Here is a 19,032-nt window from a genome sequence, read left to right on the forward strand (position 1 = left end):
GGAGAACGGGGGGTGTGGAAGCGTGGAAAATCCGAGAGCGCCATGATGCTAGCAGCAACACCTCTGCGCGCTGTTAATGCATCAGACATGGTGGGGATCAGAAGTCAAGGAGTTAATCGTAACCATCCTCTTCCCATCGCTGCCCGTCTCCCGCTAGATGCTTTTATACCCGAGCAGAGCTACAATAGAGTGTGCTTTCCATGCCAGAAAGAAAGGATCTGAGTTCTTTTGATACAGTATATGGTTTCCCTCATGTACACAGGACCTGGGGATGCAGGGATAAAGAACAGGCAGAGCTGGCGGGGAGGGATGCTTTGGGGGAGTCACGCCCGCAGCTTGCTCGAACAGCAGCGGTTTTCCCCAGCACCGGTGTTGGTCTCTGGGCTGCTGCCTGCTTTCCTCCTGGGGGGCTGTGAGGAATGGGGTCACTGTGGCACCTGGGGCAGAGATGAGGAGGGGAGTGGGGTGAGCTCAGTGATGCTGGGGTTCGTGGAGCTTTCCCTGGCAAGCTGGCAGCGTGCGGCGCAGGGCAAGTTCCAGTAGCTGAAGAACAGGCTGCCTGGCGGGTGTGGCACCTTCCCGTGCCTTATTCGAGCCGCTGTTACGAGGCTGGTAAGCACCTCGAGGTTTTCTCCGTATTCAGAAAACATCCTTCAGCCAAAATACTTGGTCAAGAGGGGAGTAGCCTCCTTCTAAAAGCAGAATTTTATGATACCAAAGTGCTGCATTTATGCAGGTTTCCACTATCAACAGGCAGCAGTGCCTGATGGCTGAGGCTGAGCCTGGGTGTTGCAGTGGCTTTTTGGGCGATGGCTCATCTTGCCTTGGTCCTCAATATGTAGTGTGGCTTCCGGTTATTCAGGGTACATCTGGGCTGGGGGAGGCCCTGGTTGCCCTCTGGGTGAGTGTCAGGTGCTTTGTGTGTGTCTCGACCTTCATTTAAAACTGGGGTGTAACAGGTTCCCACCCATAGCTGGTTTTTTGCTCTCCAATTTGGAGTAAAATGAGAAACTGGAAGAATTACCAGTTTTTGGTGTGGAATCCACAGTTTGTTTTAATTTCATCACTTCTCACAAATTTCTGCTCTGTGCTGGTGAGAGGATTGCTGGGGAAAAAGAAAGCCCAAACCTCAGCCTGTTCTCTTTGAAATGGGATGTGCTGAAGCTTCATTCTATAAATGAATATTCATTAACATTAGTGTTGAGTTTTGTGACCAAATCAAAGGCATAAATTAACATTAGTGAAGCTGGCAGGCATCAGGTCTGGACTGCCTTTTTTTTTTTTTTTTTTAATGTTTTACACTTCTGGCCCTTCTTCTCCTCCAGTAAAAGCAAATCAGGCACTCTGTGTTACACCTTGGACATGCTGCCCGTCCCACAAGAGCCTGCTGGATCTGTCTGTGTGTATCTTCTGAAGCCTCATTCCAGTGTTGTTGGATGTTTCACCCTGCCATTAAGGAAATGCATTGTAGCTTCAAGCCTTCTGGTGTGTAAGGAAATGTGATAGCTCTGTAAAACTGTGAAACAACAGTGATGATGAAATCATATAGAAGTGTCAGTTATTACTGATCTTAACGTCTTCCCTGCCCTCTCTTGCTTTTTGGAGTTTCCCCAGCACCTGGAGTCTTTGGAGTAGTGAGAAACCAACTTTGACAGTGTCCTGAGTGCTGACAGTTTGCTGTGTGTTTTCCCATACCAGGCCTGTGTTCCTTGCATGGGGTCAGGAGCCTTCCCAGGCACACAGGAACAGTACCCAGCACCCTACCACAGCATCCAGTCACAGGCACTGCCAGCAGTCAGTACCTGCCCAAAACTTCCCTCTTGGACCAGGTCTGCAGCATCACCAACTTTGTGAAGGAAAAGACAGAGGCTTGTTTTAGCTCTGGCCTGTGTGGGAGCAGATACCACTCTTGGGAAGACAACCCTGTGTTATCCTTTCTGGGTTCCTCTCCTTGGTGCATGCAGACTTTGTGACTGTGGCTTGCCTCCTGACTCCTTCAGACAGCAGGGCCCCTTCACCCCTTTTCCCCAAAGCAGCTTTATTTCTGCCTTCCCTTCTCTCCCCTTCTCATGGAAGTGTCTAGGACAGCAGAGACACCGTGTTGCAGACAACCCCATTTGGCATTGAGCATCTCCCTACTCTCATTTACCAATCTGCACCTGTTTGGGTTTTTTAAAAATTTCATTTCATCTGCCTTCTTTATCTATTACCACCTCTGAAAATTCATGGTTCTTGCAGTTTATCTCATTTGTGACTCTCCTGCTGCCCTTTATGTATCCCATGCAGCATCCAGACTTGCTGTTACTAGTGTAGCATCAGCACTGCTCCAGCATAAGGTGCCATTCATTTGTGTCAGTCTGGAGAAACTGGGCCCCTTTCACTGTAACTGCTGTAGGAGGGGAAGGATCTCTGTATTTGAAGCACCAGACCAGTCTGGTGATGAGAGATACATTGAACCAGTAGGTATAAACACTTGAGTCATGTCCTTTGCACTGTGTTGAAGTCCTCCAGGGGGGTCTGAAACCCCTGGTTCAGGAGTGTTAGCTGGGATGGAGCAGAATGTGCATAATTTAAGGGTGGCCAAGAGTGCATGTGCGGGAGCACATTTCTCAGCCTGCATAGTATGGACAGCCACCACATCCATCACTGAGGGTTTTTTCTGCATGAGGTGACAATCTTTTGTGCTTCAGTTGTGCAGGATGCTCTCATGCAGACCAGATTTTCCAGGATGTAACCCCCCCGCCCATTGCTTTTAACGTTGCTATTATACTCCTCTTGTGCAGCATATTACAGGGAATCAATGGAGATGATGACACTGAAATATCTGTTACAAATTATTTTGGCTTCTGTGTTTTGGTAGTGCTTGGTACTTTTCAAGCAAGACCTGAGCCCAGATGAACTCAAAATTGCAGCATATACAAAGCACAGTTTTAAAAAAGCATGTGGTATGTAAAATGCCTATTACAGGACGTGTTTGTTCCAGCAGCAACTGCACCCATTAAAACATAATCTGTGTGAGCTCAGTGAAGAGGAGGTGTGAACACAATTCTACTGAGCAAAGGCAGAATAGCTAGTCGCCAAAGCAAATGCAAGGAGGGACATGGGAGAGGAAAATGCTGCCCAAATCTCTTGGAAAAGGGGAATAATATTCCTGGGAATGGTCCAAGGGTTGGCATATGAATGGGGAAAAGCACTGCTGGTCCTGAGCTGACAGGCTGTAAGGCATGGGGAGACAGAGCTCAAAAATGTGGTGTTATAGAGGAAGGATCTCACTATTGAGCATAGCAAGAAAAGAGGAGTGCTGGCACAACATGAGAAAAAGAAGCAGATGCAGAAAAATGGGGAGGCCGAAGAAATTACGAGGAGTGGGCACAGAGAATAATTTTAGCTGTAGCCTTTTGAATTGATACGAAGACAGATAAGAAATAAGTAGGCGTCAGTTGAAGATGGGAGGCTACTTTGAGAGAGAAAAAAAGCATCTGTCTGGACTTCTGCTGTGTGAGACACTTGTTCAAGGCAGGAACTTTCTGTTTGGCCTGAGCAAAGTGCTGAGAGGTGTTTGGTGTGAGAGACAACAGCAGTATGACAGCTGCCAGCTAGTTCACTATGGACACCAGGGGGGACTTGTCCTACAGATGCAAGACATGATGAGTACCTGGAATGGTGAACCAAAGTCCTTGTCTAGATTTGGATCTATTCTGTATCTCTCTTGGCCGTGTTTTTTTCCCACCCGTTATTATTTAACAGTATGAAGCTACACTCAGATTGGTGTGTGACTTGCCAAAAGTGTTTGAAAAGTCTGCTGGGTGCTGGGCATGGGAACACGTCTCACATTATTATTCTGCTACTGGTGAAAGATTTGGGCTGGTTAAGACAGCGCTTTTTGTCCTTTGCTTTAAAACACCATGACCTGGAACTTCTGGATCCTTGCTCAGGCTTGAGTATGTGCTTAACCCTCAAAATTACATTTTCCCATCTGTATCTGTTTAATAGACTAGGCCCCTCTCAGTTTACTTGTCTGTCAGTGAACATTTATGAATTCACATTGCACAGTGCACTGGACTTCAGCCTGGCAGCTCTGGAGATGCTTTATCTGCTTCAGTATAAGTCTTTGGACTTCAACCACCATTTCCATGATTCTGTGACCTATTTTCTCCTTTCCTTTTTCTACAAGAGAAAAAGTGGCCACAGTGTTCAAGCCACTTCCATATGGTGTCTTAAATTGCATTCAAAGTAGGTCCTTCTGGGGATGTTTCTGTGGAGTCTGAAACCTTTGGCAAAGGGACAGAAAGAAGGGTTTGGGGCAGTGGTTCCTTTAGCTGCCGCAGCAAGTTCATCATTCAGTGCCCTCAGCAGGGCATCAGTGTCTTCAGCATCATAGCTGGTGCCACCACAGAGAACTGAGCTGTGTTTTGCTGGAAGCTGGGTAAGTTTGGAAAGGGGACAGTGGCTGTCTGGGAAGACAACTAGTGCAGTGAAGTGGTTGTCTGAATCTCCTTCTTACAAATGCTGAGAGCAACCACTGCCAATGAACCACTTTTCTGACAAGAGGTCAGGGTCTGTTGTCTGTTTCACTGCCATTTCTTTCATAATCAAGTTTGAAAGGGTGAAACTTCCATTTTCCTGTGCAGGAGCAAGGAGAGCCTGCTGGCTTGTGAGGCACTCGAGCACTGTAGGGGTTAGTTGAGATAAACTTGCTGTTTGTATATACGAGAGAGAGAAATGCTTTTGTATGTATGAGAGAATGGAACAGAGATGAGAAGCAAAATAATTTGCAGGTTTCTAGTCTTGCTACATGTAAAGATGGTGGCCTTGTCCCTTGGAGCAGAGATCTTTGGGATTAGGTGTGCTTCTATAAGAGAAAAGTTTTGATAAGTAGTGTATATCCTGATGAGGTTTAAGGAGTCAGCTCTTGCTTATGTTCCTACTGAGTAATATATGTCCTCACTGACTTCAGTGAACTTTATACTCAGTGTAAAATGTCCTGACTGATCACCCTTGCCCACCTTGCATGTGACTGGCTAAAGGAGTAGGCAGTGCTCAGACTGAAGAAGCTGTGGAAGGTATTTCATGGACCAGTGCTGAGACAGTGTGAGGTGAGGCAGCAAGCATCACAACTTGCTCTCACTGGCAAGGTAGGTATGTGAGGCAACATGACAGGAGAAAGTGTCTGAGTGCGAACAATATGCATCTGTATCCACTGCATTTAGTCAATCATTAACTATCATTGCTAACATCATATTAAAGGCACTTTCTACTACTCTGTTTCCCTCCTTGGCCAGAGAAGCAATTCCTTATGGTCTTGGCAGGATTTTGACTGTGACTGGCACCAAGGCAGATGTGTCCCAGTAACCTGATGCAGGTTTCTGACTGGAACTTAGGTAAAACACATCTGCAGTTCTATGGCACACAGCAGACAGCCATGCTGGAAATTGCTGTTATTTTTTCCCAAGTTTAATCTTTACTATGTGCTGGGATTTTGAGATTGCCTCTAATTGATATAACCTGTGTGCAACCCAAGGGATGGGTGTAGCAACATACAATGCAATGGGTTCAACCCTCTAGCCCATACCTAGTGAAACCCCTGCTGATGCCAATGAATATTGTCATCAATAAGATGTTTGTTGTGCTTCCCTTCTAAAAGCAAAGCTGAGGTGACATTTACAGTGCAGAAATCCACGTGGAGTTAGTAGCTGTAGGAGTAACCCTTTTAGACTGGGTGATTAAGCAATGAAACTGCCAGCTGAATAGAAAGTCAGGTCTCCAAAGGGGAAACAAAAGAACATCAGATCTTTTAAATGAATAAAGATGAATGAATACATTGGCTACACACCAAGATACAGCATTACTACAATCAACATAATCCGTCCTAAAGTAATTGCCATATACTAGAGTGCATTTGTTAAGAAAAGAACCTTAAAAGCAGGATTCTCCATTAGTGGCCTATTGGAAATGATGCCTCAAGGATAGAGAGTTTTACGAGGAATTCTCTGAGTTGATTCAGGGTTCACCCTAGCTAAAAATTACTTCCTATGGAGGGTAACCTAGACGTGAAATTCAGAAGGAGGGATAGTGCTGATTAAAAGCAGATCTTCTATAAGCAGACACTACTTCATAAAATCCCATTTACAGCTCTTTGATCCTTATGAAAGTATTTTAAGCAAACATTCCTCTTGGGAACAATGTCTTTCTTCCTTTGCCATTAAGTTTAAAAGTATTCCTTATTTTTAAGTACTTTGCTAAAAGCATGGTAATTTAACAATACTGTGTCACAGCTGGATCTGAATCTGACCAGCTCTGACAAAAGGCAGACAAATATATGCACACAGAAAAAAAGTACATCTCCTGTATATTATGGGAAATCAGTCTTCAAGGAATGCATGAAAGCAGAGAGGAGCTCTGAGTGGCTTTCTCCATTATTTGCCAGTGGGGTGTTAGACTTTGAGAAACAGCTCCCTTACAGATCGTCTTCTTGAGGACATTTGGATAATCAAGGAGAACACAAATATCAACCTGTTTTTTCGTACCTTCCCTCTAATCTCAGGATGCTGTGTCTTTTATAACTCTTAGTGGACTTCTTAAATCCTTAGTAACAAAGAATTCTGCCTCTCAAGAGCTAAAAAAGTAGAGATGAATGTCTTGGCTGGAAGTGTGATAACACAGTTTAATGCTGTTTTATGTCTGTTGCATTTGATCTGATGTCTTTTAAGCCGCATGACTTTATAGACAGAGGACTGGAAATACAGGTGGAGTTTGGAATTTAAACTGTTTTCAAATGTCTGTTTAGCATAAAGTCCTTAGTCATCTTCAGGGCTCTTGACTAATCTGGGTTTTAGAGAATACAGCCATTGTTGCTGTGGAGATGTTAAGGACAATGTTAGATTCTAGTAAGTCTGTAGAATTACAGAGGATGAAATCACTGCTGAGTGTTTCCTCCTCCTCTTGGCCTGGAAAATCTGGGTTTGAGTGTTGCAAAGACTTTTCCAATTGGCAAAAGCTGCAATGCAGCAATCGTAAAGGTCCAAACCAAGAATGAAGCAGCACTGAGACCCATATGTTGGGTATGTTATAAAAAGTTAATTGTAGACAAAATTGTGAAGCAAACTATAAATAGTTACAAATATATTATTTACTTGCTTTAGAGTGAAGATGTCATAGGTAGACAGTCCTATGAGAGAGGAATTTTCTTCTTTGTGGAGGGAAATCAAGAATTAATAGCACATATTGGAATTGCAGTCTGGATTGATGCTGCTATTTGATGAAAGCACCACTTTTGAAATCTCTTTGAATCTTTTTTATATGCCTAGAATATGTAATGGAAAATTAAATGCCTAGAATATGTAATGGAAAATTAATTCTTCCTTTTTTTTCCCCCTTTTTAACTCCATCTTGTATGCTAGAAGTGTGGTTTTCTCTGGAAGGTGCCTGCACAGGCAGCACATGGGTATTGATCCTGTAGAGAAGTGTGTGGTTTGCTATAACTTGTGCTGCATTGTATTTTGACATGCTGCAGCAATTTGAAATAATGTTTAGTAAATCTTATGGCAGTCTTATTTCTTCTGTTACTGTGTTTTTAATAGTCCCAAGAAGCAGATTGAGAACTGAATGTGTAAAAACTATATGAATTTTGTCATGTGTAATATTTTTAGATACCTCTAGCTCTGAGGGGAGTGGGTGAATGAAAAAAAAAAGCTAATTTTAAATTTCTTTGCAACTGTTCCTGCTCTTAACATTTGGATCACATTTTCATGTAACCCAAAGCAGAGTGATTTGCTGCCCAAGGGAATTTGTCTTCATGTATACTTTCATGGAGGCTACTGCAGAACTGGGGACTGCAGCAGGTCTTGGGCTCATGGTTTGACAGGTTGGTCAGGTGCTGCTTCTCCCTTCCACTGGGGAGCAGGAAAATACAGAGCTGAGCCAAGCTGATTCAAAACCCCCAGCAAAACAGGCAATTTATACACATCGTGCCAGTCACCAGCTTACAGATGTTTCATGTTGCTGGAGTGGAAACAATAGTTGTGAGGGAGTGACAGCCACTGCCTCCCGTCTGAGCAGCAGCTCCTCCTCCTGCAGCAAACTGGGTTTGTGGCATCTCCTTCTGCTGCCACGAGAATGCTGTCATGTCAGAGACTAAGCTCTGCAGCTTTGCTGCCAGGTTAAGCAGGAGAAGGCAGAGTGAGAGGCAGAAAAGATCACCGGCAGAGCAGTGTGCAGGGTTTGGAGGCAATAGGAGTGGCTGTTTCATACTCAGCAGTGAGCTGAGCCAGGAGGTGCCAGAGTGCCCATAAAATGGAGCTGCAGATAAGCATCGTGTCTGTGCTGGTGCTGTGTCATAGCCAGGCATGAAACTCAGAAGCAAACTGCGTTGCTACAATGCAGTTGCATCACTGCAGTAGTGAGAGCTGGAGGAGAAACACTTGGACTCTCATGAGTCCCACACCCTGCAGTGACTGCAGGGCATGGATTTGTAGCGGTGCTTTTGGTATCTCCCACGTCAATGAGCATAGGGTTTTTTCCCCTTGAATCTTGGCACCTCATGAATTGCTCAATATAATACTCTCTCTCTGTGTTGCCATGTTCCTGCTATCTGTTCTTGGCAGGCTGGTAGGAGGAGAGGGTCCCAGCAGCTTCCCTTGGCTTGCACCAGGAAGATCTGGACTGGCAGTTTCTTGTGCCAGGCAATGCACTGAAGACCTAGTATGGAGCCCTTGGGGCTCACCAGGCAGGGTACCACTGCCTGAGACATCTGTCAGCTGAACAGAAGGGTGGCAGCCACCCTCGAAGGCTGGTGTTGCTGTCACCTCCTGAGCTGAGTGATGAGCCTGTTGCTGTTTGCATTGTGAGAGCACTCGAAGGGCACTGAGTGGCTGTGGAGCCACTGAGCTCTGGGAGCTGGGCGAAGACAATATCCTACCTGGAGGGGATTACAGCTGGGAAGGAGAAATGCGGGCCAGTGCTGCTGTGATTAGTTCAGCAACTTCAGGTCACTCCTGCCTCCCCTTGCTGCATTCTCTCCTCCAGCCTGGAACAGGGAGAAGAGGACTCTGGTCCCTAGTTTTTCTGAACATTTGTCACTTGGTAAGAAAACTGCAAACAGCCTGGGTGACATCATGCCCCTTGTAAATAAATGGCACAGCCAGCTGCATGCCTGAGGAGGCTAACCCTCGTCACAGAGCCTGTGTGTGCCCAGATTTCTGTCCAGGATTTCACTGCAGCAAGTGCCAGTGACCTAAACCAGTGCAGGATCACCCAGGCATCAATGGCAGGATGGCAGTGGTGCAGGATGCCAGTGCCCCTTGGCCTTCAGGCACTGTCCTTGAAGCCTATACAGGGAATAAATACTCCATGTGGACCAAGGATTTGTATAAAAGTTTATTTAATGAAGAATACAGCAAATTGCTTGTCAGTGTTAACCTGTACCTCCTTTCTATTGGTTTTTTTTTTGTGTGTAATTTCCCCAGCCTGTTTGTGGAAACACATCTCCATGGTAGGTGCACACAAGCATTGTGTACTGCTGCTTTGGCTAAGGACAAGGCACCTCTGGTGAGGGTGTTTGAGGCAGCACCTGTTTGCTTGGGCACAGTGTGCTGCTGGGGTCTCCACAGGGCACCAAATCCTCACCTGGGTTGCTTGTGCCCATCAGCAGCATCTGTGTCAAGGTACTCTGCAGCAATCTGTATTGTGTCCTGCAGACACACTTGACAGCTCAGGCTGGTTAGGAGTGGTTCCAACAAAACTCTTTTGCTTCTGAATTTGCTGATTTGCCGGAATGGAAATGTGTTAGAGACGTTTCCATATCTATCAGGTCCTGATGAAAGCTGGGCAAGGTTCCATGGCACCATCCCTGATGGCTTGGCTGTCTACCTGGGGAGCATCAAGATGTGTGTCTTTTGCAGCCTAGTCTCCCATGGCTTTCTATACCCAGCTGGGGGAACCTTAGCCACAGGCTAGCTCAGGTGCAGGACCTTCTCCCTTTTGCAACAATTCTGCATAGATTTTATTTTCTGCTGTGTGGGAAGGTGTCAAGAATTAAAACATGGAAAGTCTCCATTGAAAGGTGGTGGATTCACCATCCCTGGAGGTTTTCAGGATGAGACTGGATGTGGCACTTAGTGCCATGGTCTAATAACCACGGTAGGGGTTGGACTCGATCTTTGAGGTCTCTTCCAACCAGGTTGATTCTATGATTCCCAAAAGTGCAGGTTTTTTTCTACACCAGAATTTCTTACACCCTCCAATATTCTGAAGAAGGCAAGACTTTGTAGCTAAATATTCAGTAATCCTTTATAGACTGTGAGGCTTAGTTTAATGTCTGACTCTGTAATTGAGAGCTTTCTTGAAACTGAATTTTAAGATTAAATTATTCTGTTACCTAGTTTTGTTACTTACATATGTATATTTATATGTAAAACCATATAAAATCCTTACGTCTACAATTATTTTTCTGGAGTTGTGCTTCAGTTTTATCTTAGTCTGTCTTATTTTCCCTGCCTGATACAGTTGTTTCTATTTATTATGCATCTTCTGCTGTTTTAAGGGAAATAAAATGTAGAATTTCTTGATGATTGTGCAGATTTCGTGACTCATTAGCAGTGACAGATGCAGTGCTCTGGTAACGTTGCCTGCCCATGTCAGTAAGCTCTTGCCTCTTGTAATTGGCCAGTGTTAATGTTTAGGAAGACAATTGAATGAGCTTAAAAAGAGCTCACAAGATGGTGCTCTGTGCAGGTCAGCAGGCAGCGTAGTAAATCATCATGGTGAGGAGATGCAACTGTATTGCACATGGCAAAATAACTTATTACTGTTCTGGCTGCTGAATCCCAAGTCCTGCAATTACAAGTGACATTAGAGAGGCTGGGGAGAAAACAGGGAGCCTGCTCTGGCAAATTCCAGATGGAGGTCTTGCATTCATCTCCATCCTCTAATGAGAGGGTGGTGACATCTGAGGCAGGTCCTGGGGACATATGTCATCACAGTTCTGTGCCTTCATTCCCCCCCAGCAGCACGTGGAGAAAAGCCTCAGACCTTCTGTGTACATATTCTTTTGTTAAGTGCTGGATTTAAAATGTCCTTTCCCCCATTCTTTCTCCCCTTAAAAATATCTGTTTCTCCTTTTTTGCTTTTCTAGAGTGATGCAGAGGACTATAGATATGTTGAACCTGCAAAATTGTTCAAGTGCAAGTTAAAAAGTAAATATGCAGCATATAACTGAAAACTTACGTTGTAACTCTGCTTTAGCACTTTCTAATGAATTATTTTTTTAGAAATTTATTGCTGTGCTGGTCGTATAGAGTAAGAAATATATCAACTTGTTTATTTTCTAAACTGGGAGTTCAGGCCATGCATAGTTTATACTCCTGAGTCATCCTGTAATTAAACCAAGAATTGAATCTGGAGTGAGGAGTATAAAACATGGACAAAACAGAGATTCTGAGTTACTGTCTGGTAAGCCAAGGAAATAATTTATAATAATGCCTTTTTTATTTTAATGTATGAATGGGCAAAGAAGGTTGTGACTGCTTTAGTGTTTTCCAGCATTCACAGTCACTTGGCAAGAGTCTTTCCAAAAGGTTTATGTACTTGTCGTGGTTTAACCCCAGGTGGCAACTCAGCCCCACGCAACCACTTGCTCAATTCCTCCACGAGTGGGATGGGGGAGAGAATTGAAGAGCAAAAAGAGAAAATTCATGGGTTGAGATTAAAACAGTTTGATAATCATATTAATAATAATAATCTAATGAAAAGGAAAATAAAGAAGAGAGAGGCATAAAACCCAAGAAGCACAAATGATGCCCAATACCATTGCTCACCACCAAAAGATTGATGGCCAGCCAATCCCCAAGCACTGCTTCTCCCCATCAACCTTCCCCTGAGTTTTATTGCTGAGCATGATGCCATATGGTATGGAATATCCCTTGGGTCAGCTGTCCCAGCTGTGCCCCCTCCCAATTCTTTGTGCACCCCCTGCCTCCTAACTGGTGGGTTGGGGTGATGAGCAGAAAAGCCTTTGACTCTGTGTGAGCATTGCTCAGCAATAACTAAAAGATCCCTGTGCTATCAGCACTGTTTCCAGCTCAGATCCAAAACATAGCCCCATACTAGTTGCTGTAAAAAAAATTTACTACGTCAGCCAAAACCAGAACAGCACTGAAGTTACAGACTTGCCCTGTCTCTGGGTAGGTGGTGTTTCCAGTGTGATTTCTTCAAGGAGAGAGTTTACATACTAGTTCTCAGGAATATGAGCTGGTAAAATTTGGTTTCTATAAGTTGTATTTTTTTTAAGAACAGACTGTAACCCTTTGAATAGAGAAAAATATAAGCAGGTAATTGTTGTGAACAGTATTCCTGCAGACTTGATATTTTGAACAGTTCTTTGTGGGAAAAAAAGTGTTTGCTTTCTGGCACTTCAAAAAATACAAGGAGGCAGTAGCTCTCTGTGCTTTGGAGTGAGTGAGATATGGTGTGGGGAGTCTCAGCATAGTCCACCCCAAATTCATCAGCAGACTTTGGCTTGCAGGAATCACAAATTGACTATAAGCTAGACTTTCAGCTGCTGGTCTGTGACACAGTACAGGGGGCACAAGCTGTGGGCCATGTCCCTTGGCTGCTGTGGTGTAGCAGCCTAGTTGACCCTGCTGAGCTAATGTTGTTAAAGGAGCTTCCCTGGGCAGGAATTTCTACATGGCAGGGCTAAGCAGCCTCTCCTGACATTGTCCCTTCCCATTCCAAGCTCTGTTACTCTTCCAGACGTGCCAAGAGTTCCAGGTGAGCTCAGCTTGGCTATTGCAGTGTTGGGCAGTTTCTTCTGGATGCTCCTATTTCCTTTTTGGCCTTTGTGCAATTAGGTAGTAGTAAAAGGGGATGTAGTGGCATTTCAGGTGTTTCCATGTGCAGTGATTTCTGCTTTGAGGAAAAAGAACTGTGATGACCATGAGGTCCTTATGTTTCAAAAGTCAGAAATAAACAGTGAAACTGTGGTTTTCCTCTCTACTGTCTGTGTACCCACATCAATCTGTGGGTATAGGCATCGACCTTTTTGTAGGGTAAGTGTTTTATATTCATGGCTTTCTATAATATGAGCATATTTGGTATCATCAATACGTTATGATGTTTATTTCAACAAACCCATATTTGTTCCTTTTTTTTTTCCCTCCAGAGTGACCGACTACTCATTAAAGGTGGAAGAATTATCAATGATGACCACTCCTTCTATGCAGACATATACCTTGAAGATGGACTTATAAAGTTGGTTTTATAAAATATTGAACTTCTTTTGCATGCCTGTTAGTATAGACTAGTGTGATTTCTTGATGGCGCTGACCTGAAATCTTCTGGACAGAATCTCAGTTAGCTCTAGATGTGAGGCCATAGTAGAGGAGTGTTTAATTATTAAATTCTGCCATTTTATCTTTACTAAGATTAGATAAGTAGACGATTTCTGTACTGTAAGTTGAAGGTATTTGCTTTTCAAACAATCCCAGTTTCTTCCAAAATAGGTAAGGCAAGCAAACTTTCTCAACACAAGAAGTAATGTGAAGGACAATGGGTATTTTTTGAGTCCATAAATGGCAGAAGGCTCATTATAGCTTTTTTTTCCCCCCCACAATGCAAATGCAGCAATGCTCTAAAGGTTTGTATGGCACAGAAATCTGAAATATGCCTCATGTTTCATGATACAAATGAGGACCTGCTACTTCTCAGTTGCCCTGTTGGTTAATCTTGAAGTGTAGCATGTTCTGTTCCTACAACACATGTTCCTTTTCTTGCCTAGAAAAGGTATATGATCTTAGATCTTTGCACAATTAGAAAGAAAATCCTACCGATTTATTAGGCTATAAAATACAGGAACCAGGAAAGTATTTATTAGGTGAAAAACTTGAAATACAAGTTACTGATAGCCTGGGAAACTGTTAGCAGAGATGTGCATGGACTCTGCAGGTCCTGCCTTGGCTTAGTGAAGATGAGTTGTCTAGCATTGCAAAGTTATGTAGTGTGTATGGGCACTCTGATGTGCACAAGGATCAAAGCCTTTTTCTTGATTGCTAAACATTTTCACTAGTAACCTAAGAAGCTTAGTCTCCAGAGGCTACAATTTAATGCACAGAAACATAATTATGGTTTTGTAGTAAATAATTAATTACCTACTTGTTTTCGGAGCTCCTTTACTTAAGAATATATCATTAGATTAAAAGTCCAATTCTTTATATATTGGTGGCTACTTACAGTATTATAATTCAGGTTATTATAACAGAAAAAATTTCTGAAACATTTCATCCATGGACTATGCGGTTTTCTTTTTAATAGTTCACTCTGCCTTTCCAGTTGTTACTTGCATTGCAGAAGTGGCAAAAGGAGTATATTGTTTGAAGTGGAAAAGACACAAAATTTTGAATGTGTGTCTGTTTTTAATAGCAACAATCAACCAAGTTGTGCTCTCTTTGATAGGTATTACAGTTGAGTTTTTCTGTGGTTTTGTTTGTTCAGATGCAAATCTAGTAATGCTTATAAAGCATCAAAACTGCTTTAACAACTAAGTGCATGAGATGCTGAGGATCTGGAACTGCTGTGAATTTTTGACTCGGATTCCAGAATTGCAATGGTACTTGGTAGGCAGGTTAGCAGTGCCACACTTTGACCTGCTCTTGTTAAGTGCATGGATTCCCTCTGAAATCCATGTGTGGATACATACCTCCAGAAAGTATCTCAGCTGCCCAAGATAGCTAGGATTAATAATGAATAGACAGGCAAGATTTTAATTGTTAGAAGGCCTTTATCTTCTAAGTTCAGTATTCAGCACCCCGAGTTGTGCCTGGTTTCCTGGATTTAGTTGACCCAAGATTTTTCTTTGTGAACTGTGCAAGAAGTCCTGCTCTGAAAAATCAGCTAATTTGTGAAGGCAGCTTGCTGTGAGATGGGCTTGGATCCTTGCTGTGTTGAGATGATAGATTTTGCAGCCTAAGAAAGCACCGGGTTCAGTCTCTTTGTTTCTCCAGCTGGAACTGTCCATTGTGTCTGAATATTGAGCATCATTGTTAAATATGGCTCCGGATCCTTTAGAGCAGAACCTTGAGCCTTAGTCATCCACATTTCAGTTGATGCTCTAACTCTCCAGCTGCAGATCCTGCTGATGATACAGAATTCATGCCACAGGATGGAGCAGACATCAAAGCACTCAGCCCAGAATAGGCAAGAGTGTCCTGGTTTTGCTGGGATATAGAAGATCTGGGTTAATTTTCTTACTCTGCGGTGGAAACTGATTGGAAAACAGAGGGTTGGGTTTCTCTTGCAGACTAATGAAATGAGTAGGTTCTTTTAACACGTGTGTCCCTGCAGAGTGTTCTGCTGCAGAGAGGAAAGCAGATGTAACATTGTGTTTGAAGGTTAGCTGCAGTATGGAGGATGGTAGATGCTTTTTCCTACCTATCAAGGTACAAGAGAGCAGTGGTGCATGTGGATTTTTCCTAGCTGAAACTTAAACCCTGCACACTCAGGTGGCAGCTGAGAGGGACTTCTCTGATATCTAAATAGTAGTTTAAATATTTGGTAATTTAAATTACCATTGGGGTATAAATAATATATTTTGCCTACATCTGTCCTACCTCTGTTACTGCTTGAGGAAATGAGCCCTGGTCTCAGTTCCAACTGGCAGGTCATGGTCTGGTGCTTGCTCTGTCCTTGCCAAGGGGAAGGGTTAGGTCCCTCTGGGCTGGAGGAACTAACAAATGTATGGGGTGGATGACTGGAGAGATGGTCTCCAGAGCTGAGCAGGTGATGAGCCAAGTTAGGGGGAGCCTAAAAGAGATCTGGCTTGATAACTACAGAAGTCACTCTATGGAGTTCTAGAGGAGGTTTTCAACTTTCTTGGGTGAAGCTTGGTAAGAGCTGAAGCCTGCTGTTTCCATTGTGTATTAATCAGCTCATGTACGACAGAATTTACCAGCTTGTTCAACCAAAAGTGGTAGGTAGCATCACCTTTCTGTGGGTCTGAGTTTTCTAGTTGCTGGTGTATCAGGAAACCAGCTCAGTCACTTGTACAGTGTCTAGAATACAGTTAATCTGCACTATTGTATTTTTTCACCCAAAAGTAACTGAAGCCCATTCTTATTAACATACACTTTGTATTGGTGAGTGAGCAGTGCAGGAATCCTGTCACATTATCTCCTACTCTCTGTTCTAGTCACTCAGAATAAAAATAACCTTGAGTACCAGTGAAGATCAACCTTCTCCCAGCCTTAATCTTGATGCCAGGGTAGGAGATGGGACAGACTTCTGACAGGTAGTAATGCAGCATCATCCACAAAGGCCATTTGGTCCCATGTCACTTCCACATGGATGACTTCAGCTGAATAAGCTGTTACTCAACTGTTTGCTGAAAATAATGAGCACTGAGTCATCAAAAAACTTCAATACATAGTTAGCACTCTTTTCACTTTGGGGTGTGTGTCTTCGTGAATAGGGAACTGGTAGGTACTGATTGTGGAAGAAATTAAAAATTAATTGCTTTAATATTTTTGTGTAGGTTTTCTTTAAAATTATTCTTAGAGGGTGGGTTAGTCCTTGGACTGCAGTTACACCATGGACATACTCAAAGGAGTTAGGTCATAGTGAATTTTTTTTCCCCAGTTCAGTTTGGTTTTTAGCCACACTGTTGCTGTACTAAGGTGGAGGGTGTTTCTGATTGAAATCTTGGGACTGGACTCAGCTAACAAAAGTTAGTGCTGCAGCATTATTGTATGTGAGGCTACCTAACTTTTGCAAGCATTGAATCTGCTCACGGGTGGAATGCCTTATGGTATGCCTTTGTGAGTCAGATTTTAACAGCAGAGGAGCTTTTGCAGCTTTCCTTTGTGCAGTTGGACGTGCTGGGCAGCTGCTGGCTTTTGCATATGTATCAGCTCCCTGTTTGCCAGGGTCTCGTTAGCACTCTGTGCAGCTGTAAACAGGTTATGACAAGCTCCCAGTGCTATACATGTTGATGACTATTAGATGCCAGACATGCAGTTGTATGGCTTGGTATTATCAGCTCTCATGAGTAAGCCCTTTTGGATTTGTTCAGTGCTGGGTGGCTGAGACCCCAGCTCAGGATGCTGGCACAGAGCTTGCCAACTACATGGCTGTGCTTCCTTCCAGCCAAAGCCCAGAGCACCAGGGGAGCCAAGTTGCTGGAGGTGACATTTTTGCATAGCATATGACATTCTTGACCTCTTGGGGCTATTTATTAACTGTGGTGGTTTGGCCAAATTCCAATGTGAATAATTATCCCTGTTTTTTTTCACCAGTTTTAATTAACAGTTATATTCACTTTTGGTTCGAGCTTGTCACAATCGGCTGTTAATCAGTCGCTGTGTTTTGATTTGTAGGTGGGAGTTGGATTTTAATATGGGAGAAACAGATTCAGCAGCTCAGATGTCTGAGGTATTTGTTTAGCCGTGGATAAATGTGATTTTATCCCAGATGAAAGGAAATTAAGACAAGGACTGTGTGTCTGTGATAGGAGATAAACTAAGTGAACTCAAACTACCTTATAGTTATCTCTAAACCCAAATATATTATGGTGTAACCGTGCAGAGACATGATTTCCTCACAGACCCAAACCTTTTCCTGTTTGGCACCATGCAAAGTAGACAATGAAAAAGTAGTGTAGCTTTAAAAGTTAAAGGTTAATTTGTTCATAGTTGTGTCCATGAACACTGAAAGTCTTTTGATCATAAGTATGTGGAGTTTGCTTGATGTCAGCATGGGGAACAGATTAATGTTTTTAATAGTGGGAAAAAAATTACCTGCTTTGAAGACCTGAAGGGAACAGTTAATTATAATTTTTCCACACAGTTATGCAGAATGCTTCACTAAGTTTTAACTTCAAGAGGAGGATGAAGAATATGTGACATGGTAGATTAAAGGTGTTTAGGTCTCTTAAATATGTATTTTCATATCTTAGGTTATTTAGATTTCTTTTTAAGGATAAATTTGCATTGCTTGATGACAAAGTAATTATAATACTTTCTTATGTGCCTTGTGCTTCTGTCATCTATTTACAATTCCAGCTTGTTGTCATATTTGATCTGTGTTTTTCTGTTTTTATTTAAGAACTTAAAATACAAAACTGGAGCTCCCAGGAGAGCATCAAGTGTACATAATTCTAATTGTTTAAAGATAGGAATCATATAAAAATAATCAATTTTTAATGCTGGTGCATTACAGCTCCTTTATTGGCCACAAGAGCAATGCAAAGCAAGCTGAGCACATGGCTCAGTGAGACAGCTCACCAGTACTAGGCAGGATGGCTGGAGCAGGTGCTTGAGCTTCTCCTTGCCTTTGGGGTCCCACCTCTTTCTGTATGGCCTCTAGGTTCCTCTCCCCTACCTGCCTCAAATAGCTTCTGTCCTCTGTGCTTACTTGTTTAAATAAAGTAATAGTGTCTTTCCTTGCTGTCCAGGCAAATAGGAGAGAATCTGATTGTTCCTGGAGGAGTCAAGACCATAGAGGCTAATGGGCGCATGGTTATTCCTGGGGGAATAGATGTCAACACCTACCTACAAAAGCCCTACCAAGGGATGACTGCTGTTGATGACTTCTATCAAGGCACAAAAGCAGCACTAGCAGGAGGCACCACCATGATCAGTGAGTACTGGCAATGCTGTCTCTTCCCGCTCCAGGCTGAAGCTCGTGTAGCATGTGTGGGGATAGCTACTGGAGGCTCCATCCTGATTTTCTGAGATCTTCTGCATTGAATCTTCACATTTCTGGGCACTGTGTTTGAGATCCATTCATCATTGTCACCCATTAAAGCCTTAAAATGAACCTATCCTCAGAAAGAAATGGCAGCATGAGGATTTGTCTCTTGGCTTTTCCTCTGAAATGCAGGACAAGCACTGAGGGATAATACAACTACTCTGGTGATTTTTGGAAGAACAGTGTAGGTAGTGCTGTAAGTATATGGCACGGGAAAGCCAGCCAAGATCTGCTGTTCCACCTAGTGCCATTTCAGGAGCTTCAGAAATAACAAGATGCTTCTTTATGAACTCAGAT

General features: G+C 43.2%; 1 protein-coding gene across 1 annotated transcript in view; it reads left to right on the forward strand.

Moving 5' to 3' along the window:
- The first annotated feature begins 8,946 nt into the window (after positions 1-8,946).
- Positions 8,947-19,032, forward strand: part of CRMP1 (collapsin response mediator protein 1) — a 37,316-nt gene continuing 27,230 nt past the window's right edge. Inside the window, exons 1-3 of the mRNA XM_009072710.1 lie at positions 8,947-8,964; positions 13,160-13,248; positions 18,440-18,624. Of these exons, the coding sequence (XP_009070958.1) occupies positions 8,947-8,964; positions 13,160-13,248; positions 18,440-18,624 (292 nt within the window). The remainder of the gene's footprint in view (positions 8,965-13,159; positions 13,249-18,439; positions 18,625-19,032) is intronic.

The sequence above is a fragment of the Acanthisitta chloris genome, unplaced genomic scaffold (genome assembly GCF_000695815.1).
Source record: "Acanthisitta chloris isolate BGI_N310 unplaced genomic scaffold, ASM69581v1 scaffold18524, whole genome shotgun sequence".
Taxonomy (NCBI): domain Eukaryota; kingdom Metazoa; phylum Chordata; class Aves; order Passeriformes; family Acanthisittidae; genus Acanthisitta; species Acanthisitta chloris.